The 6,000-nt window shown below is 33.4% G+C and overlaps 1 protein-coding gene across 1 annotated transcript; it reads left to right on the top strand.

The window, feature by feature from the left end:
• LOC143579851 (protein indeterminate-domain 12-like) lies at positions 1–1,885 on the top strand. The gene is made up of 3 exons (XM_077063032.1): positions 1–127; positions 458–857; positions 1,170–1,885. The coding sequence occupies exons 1-3, from the start codon at positions 1–3 to the stop codon at positions 1,798–1,800; spliced, it is 1,158 nt and encodes a 385-aa protein (XP_076919147.1). The 3' UTR covers positions 1,801–1,885.
• Positions 1,886–6,000: the final 4,115 nt, after the last annotated feature.

Raw genomic sequence — 6,000 nt, 5'->3', positions numbered from 1 at the left:
ATGTCTTGTGAATATCATTCATCACCTCCTTCACCTCTTTCAACTCTCATCCAAGATCCTACCTCAAACCCTAACCCTAATTCCTCAAACTCATCCAAACGAAAGCGTAATCTCCAAGGCATGCCAGGTATAACAGTCATGCTATAGCTACAGCACCCTTATTTTATTTCACACTATTAAGCGACCGTCCACAAAACATTCAGATAGCTGTTTTTTCCAAAAACGTCAAACTTTGAAAAGTATCAGTCTGTCGTTTGAACAATATCTGAACGGCCGCTCTAACCATAGGTGGTTAGATGTGAAAATTATTGGTCATAACGGCCATTCAGTCGTTCTTCAAACTTTGAAATTTTTTTGTTAAAACGACCGTCTAATCTCTATCCTGCGGACGTTTATCAAAACCACTTCACTTTGTTAAGTTCTAGATTGCCTTTCCACTAACTCTTTTAATATACAGATCCAGATGTAGAAGTGATAGCATTATCTCCAAGATCTCTAACTGCGAAGAACCGGTTCACATGTGAAATATGCAACAAGGGTTTTCAAAGAGACCAAAACCTACAGCTTCACAGAAGAGGACACAATCTACCATGGAAGCTTAAACAAAGAAACAAACTTGAAGCTGTGAAGAAGAAGGTTTATATTTGTCCGGAAACAAGTTGTGTTCATCATGATCCGTCTCGAGCTCTTGGAGATCTCACCGGAGTTAAGAAGCATTTTTTTCGTAAACATGGTGAGAAGAAATGGAAATGCGAAAAGTGTTCGAAGAAGTACGCGGTTCACTCAGATTGGAAAGCTCATAACAAGATTTGTGGTACCAAAGAGCATAAGTGTGATTGTGGAACAATCTTTAATAGGTAAGTTAATCATATATCATCTCAATTATAGTTAAGTTTAGATCGTAATGATTAAAGATTGAAAAATATTGGAATATAGTATTTAGGGTTTTAGTTACGAGCCCACGACCTGGTTTATATCTATATATATTATAAGTTTATAATTGAATGATTTGAAAGCAATCAACTAAATAGCGTTACAATATATAGAGATAAACCAGGCATGTGAGCTCGATACTAAGACCCTAAATACTATATTCCAATAAAAAGGATAACGAAAGTTCATTAATATTTTTATGTTTCTTGAATTGTTGATGTGTATATGATCATCAGGAAAGATAGCTTCATAACGCATAGAACGTTTTGTCATGCTTTAACCGAAGAAAATTTGAGAATGGCTTCGTTTTCGATGATGATGAGCGGTGGTGGTGGGATGCGGTTTCCGGGGATGCTAGAAACTAATTTTGATATGAATTTGGCAAAGCCTATGTTACCAATTTGGTTAGACCAAAACGGGAATGATTCGCATTTTGAAAACCCTAGTAATTCGTTGTTTTCGAGGTGTGCGAGTTTGAACAATAATAATGGAATGCTGCCACTGGAAACAGTGCAGTGGTTGAACAACCACAGTATTTCAACCACTGGGCCACCGGTGGCGGCTCATATGTCCGCCACAGGGCTGTTACATAAGGCAACTCAAATGGGGTCGACACAAAGTGTTGGCCCCATTAATATTAACCGGTTTGGGGTCATGAGTACAAGTTTATCGAATTTTGATGCCTTTAGTCACAACAACGATGACACATTGATGACGATGATGATGAACTCGATAGAATTAAAGCAAGTTAAAGGCAATGGCGTCAATGCATCTCATGATTCGGATTTTACTCAAGATTTTCTTGGCGTTGGAGGAAATGAAAGAAGTTTTAATCTTCAACAAGGTTTATTCAAATTCAATTCTTAATTCAATTCAAAATTGAAGCATATGAGGGCAAAGTTTTATAAATATAGATGCATTAAATAGAGACAATTATTTTAATGATTATAAAAGAGACAAGGGGACTCACATGAAGGGAAATAGTACAAGGAAGTGGAACATGTTGCGTGTTATTGCAACAGAAACAAAAGTTTTCTTAAATTTGTTTTAAAGAAACTTGTGTGTTGTGTATGCTTGTGATATTGCAGTGTGTACTGTTCAGTCTGTGACTAATAATTTGTGGTCATAAGAGGATCTACAAAAATGGTTAAAAATATGAATTCTTCTAGTAAATATGATTTGCCTTTTCCATATTATTAAATTTGGCATATATTGTTAACTATTAACTAATTTTCTTAGTTATAATAAACATGGCCCTCTTCTAGCTTTCGGATGTCTCATACAAGTAAGAAAAATGGGCGCTTGTATATATTAAAAAAAAAAGTCAAAGATCGACGATAATTATGAAAACAATAAACTATAAAACAGAGTTATTGTATAAATAAACATAAAAATTTAGTCTATTGTTCAGATATTTAAAGTTAGAAAACAACCTACAACGGCCGTTTGAAAAGTAAAGAGACCATGATTTGATGGTCTGCCCCTTCAAATGGTCGTTCGATCCTTTCTTCATATGGTCTAGGGACTAGATTTCAGAAGGTGTGGGTATAGCGTGCCCGCAAAATGTGAGGGTGTAAGGAAGGAAAGTGAGTGGAAATTCGTAAAATTTTATAATTTTATAAATTCTATAAAAAAAAAGAAGTTATTTGTGTATTTACTAATGCATTTAACTTATATAAACAATATATGGTGTTCTAAAATCCTGAATATGAGTTACAGGAGTTAAACTAAATAAAATAGGGAATCATAAGCTAATTAGTTCATTTTATGTACACTAATTTGCATAGTGCATACTGCTAATGTATTGGTATTGCTATAAAATATATCATTTTAGGTTGGTTTTATCTTTTACAAGTTAAAACGAAAATGAATGGAAATGGTATAACTAATATAAAAAGAAATGTATGCTTGCTCGTCTGCATAAGCAAACCTCATCCGCAGACTTTACCTCCACAAAAGGAAACTCCTTAGTTGTGCCTCGTCCGCTACTTTGCGACCACGTCCTGACGCGGGAACCTACCACCGTTGTGGGTGCTCTTGTTGTAGAGTGACGTTAAAACACTGTAAGTGGTGTGACTATTAATTTTTTTTGTTTTGTTTGTGGCATTAATAAAAATAAAGAGATGGACTTTTAACAAATAATCAGTTGGGCTGAAAAGAAGTTAGTTATGGGCTAATACCTATTTATTGGACTTGTCTCAACTCTCAAATGCACTCTCATGCTGAAGTATATGGCCGTCCAAACCGCTCACTACTTAAACTCGTTCGCCGTTCGTTTGAAAAAGCTCGTTTGTTTTTTTGCTTGATTGTAAACGAGCCGCTCTGCTCGGTTCAGTTTGAAAACAAGCCAAGCAACGAACAAATGTCTGCTCGGTTCGGTTCGGTTCGGCTAGAATATTTTTAATTTATTTTATATATAATTATACTTTTTATATATGAACAAATATATAAATATATAGACAACACACATAAAATATAAGTATACTTTTTAAACTATGTAAAAATTTTCCTATTCCGTCGATTGTATAGTTTTATTAGTTCGATTCAACTTTTTAGCATACTAAAAGTTTGTTTACATGTTTATTGTATCGCACTTCAAATTTCTTTCTCCTAAAAATTTACAACCTATTATACGTTTGTCTAAATACTATTAATTTGTTTACAAAATATATTATCTATAGCCTTCAAACTTGTTTCTTATTGAAACTTTTAAAGTGAAAAAGAAATAAATAATGCTCGAAAATCGCTCGATGTTCGATGGAAAATGCTCGATTCAATTTTGGCTCATTTCATTTTCGCTCGGTTCGAATTTCAGACGTTCGGTTCAATTCGGTTTAAACGAACCAAGCAACAAGCAAGCCTTCGTTTGGCTCGACTCGGGTCGTGAACAGCCCTAAACTAAACTCAATCATCCCAAGCTGAACCCCGAACCCCCATTTGTGTATGTGAGTTGATCAATAATTAGATATCATAAGAAACAAATAAGTTGATCAATAATTAGATATCATAAGAAACAAATAATGCAATGTATTAAATAGAAGAAATCAAATAGGTCCAACCAATAAGAACACTTTGTTGACAAATGAATACATGTCACTATTAACATTGTGAGCAAAACCAGGACACGGAACGGCGCTATGGCCACATTCACATTTTTAGTGAATTAGTAGTGCTTAATTTTGACTCAGAGTTTTTTTGTTAGATTATATTATCAAACTCGTTTATAAAACAAGCTTGAAATATAGCGAGTTGATTTTTGAGTTTATAAGAGCTCAACTTGAGTTCTTTTCAAGGTTTACGAATGTCTACTTTAATAAAGTATGATCTTTCATATAACATGTTGTTTCTATATCCTTTTTGACTTTCTGATCCGTTTCTTCTATCGCATGTCTCTCTTAATAATGATACGCTTTAAAAATTGTCTTATTGTATAAACTTTGAAATCAAATTATGTAATTTTTGTTTTCAATAAAATGGTAAACGGGAGCCAATCACATTAAATAGTAATAATATATGCTTGAAACCCGATTATGTATAAAATTTTATATATTTTAGATTTTTTGATATGTAATACATCTTTTCACCTATAATATGTACATAAAGATTTAAGAATTTTATATATGAATACTTTCGCCCTGTGTAATATATGGGTTATTGGTTGTTAGTTCATGTGGTTTAAATGCAAGTACTGGTGTTTTACGAACTCATATGAATTTAAAAGATGAATCCCGGTAATCCTAAATGATACATGACAAATCATTAAAACCTATCATGTGAGAGATAAATAAAGGTTATTAAAAAAATATGCTCACATAATGATTCAACTAAATCATAATAATGATGCACAACTACTTTTTTATGTAGATAATTAATTGAATTCAATTTTAAATGCCTCATCTTTGAATCCACTTAAATTCACTTTTAAATTATCTTAAGGATTTGGTGAATAGTATGATTTATCTTCTTTAGAATTCTGCAAAAGAATATCTTCTTCTTAGTTCAAATATTTAAACTGAAGAACCAAAAATAAGTAGTTTTTCTTTTACTATTTTTTTTTCTAATTAAAGTTAGGTACTACCGTACTAGAATGACCAATTATAGTCATAGTGACATGATGAAAAATAAGCCATCAGTCACTCTCACAAGTATGAAATGGGTGAAGAATGGGTCACTGGTGATAACTTTTGAAATATAATGCATGTAATTACAATAGAATAATAAAAATAAATATGATCACATAATTCATATTTCAGCATCTAAAAGTCAGTATCCGAATTCTATCTCATGTTCGAAAATATGGATATTGGCTTTTGGAGATCCGGAATATTGGTTTGGGTTAACGGATAATTTAACGAGATTTAGTCTTAAAACCCAATTACGTTACAAAATTGAAACCACAAACCCTAAACTAGAAACTTGTTTCTTTTAAACCTTGTTACATAAAAGTGTTGCTTTGCTCAAAGCACGTGGACCATCTATGTAATTAACTTAATTGAAATTAATAGAATACCTACAGGTTAGACTATTCACAACATTGGACCTCCGTGCGAAATCTCAGACGTCTAACGTTCTCTCTCTCTCATCTATGAACTGGCTCGGATCCATACGAGAAGCACCGTTGTGGATGCTCTTAGAGCTTAATGTAGGTTTCGGAGTTTATCAAATGGGTTTAATTACATTATAATTTTTTTAAGGTAAGTTTAAAATGTAATTAAATGTGAACACAATGTGGTAGCTCGGGAAAAAAAAAAAAATATTAAATTTTCTTTTTAGGTCCAAACACGTATGTTGAAAAAAAAACACCTTCTTTTGTTTTTATTGATTTCTTTTTCGTTTTGGTTCAAGGCACTATTATTAATCTTTGGTGCCATCTCCTACTACCCCATTCCGGTAGTAGAGTACAAAGTCTGCCAGAGAAAGGTGGCGGAGATGCTGGAACACAACGCCTTCAGTTCGGTAAATCTTCAAACCGACTGAAACCAGTCCAGATCTGGTCGCCGCCGCCGGAATGGCAACTTCTCCGTTGCCATTATATGAAAACGCAAGACGGAGATTAGGGTTTGGAAC

Source organism: Bidens hawaiensis, unplaced genomic scaffold (genome assembly GCF_021521415.1).
Source record: "Bidens hawaiensis isolate Kalapana, Puna unplaced genomic scaffold, B.hawaiensis_p1.1 tig00029992_1, whole genome shotgun sequence".
Lineage (NCBI taxonomy): Eukaryota > Viridiplantae > Streptophyta > Magnoliopsida > Asterales > Asteraceae > Bidens > Bidens hawaiensis.
Note: the sequence above shows the minus strand (reverse complement) of the source record. Positions and strands in the feature narration are given on the sequence as shown.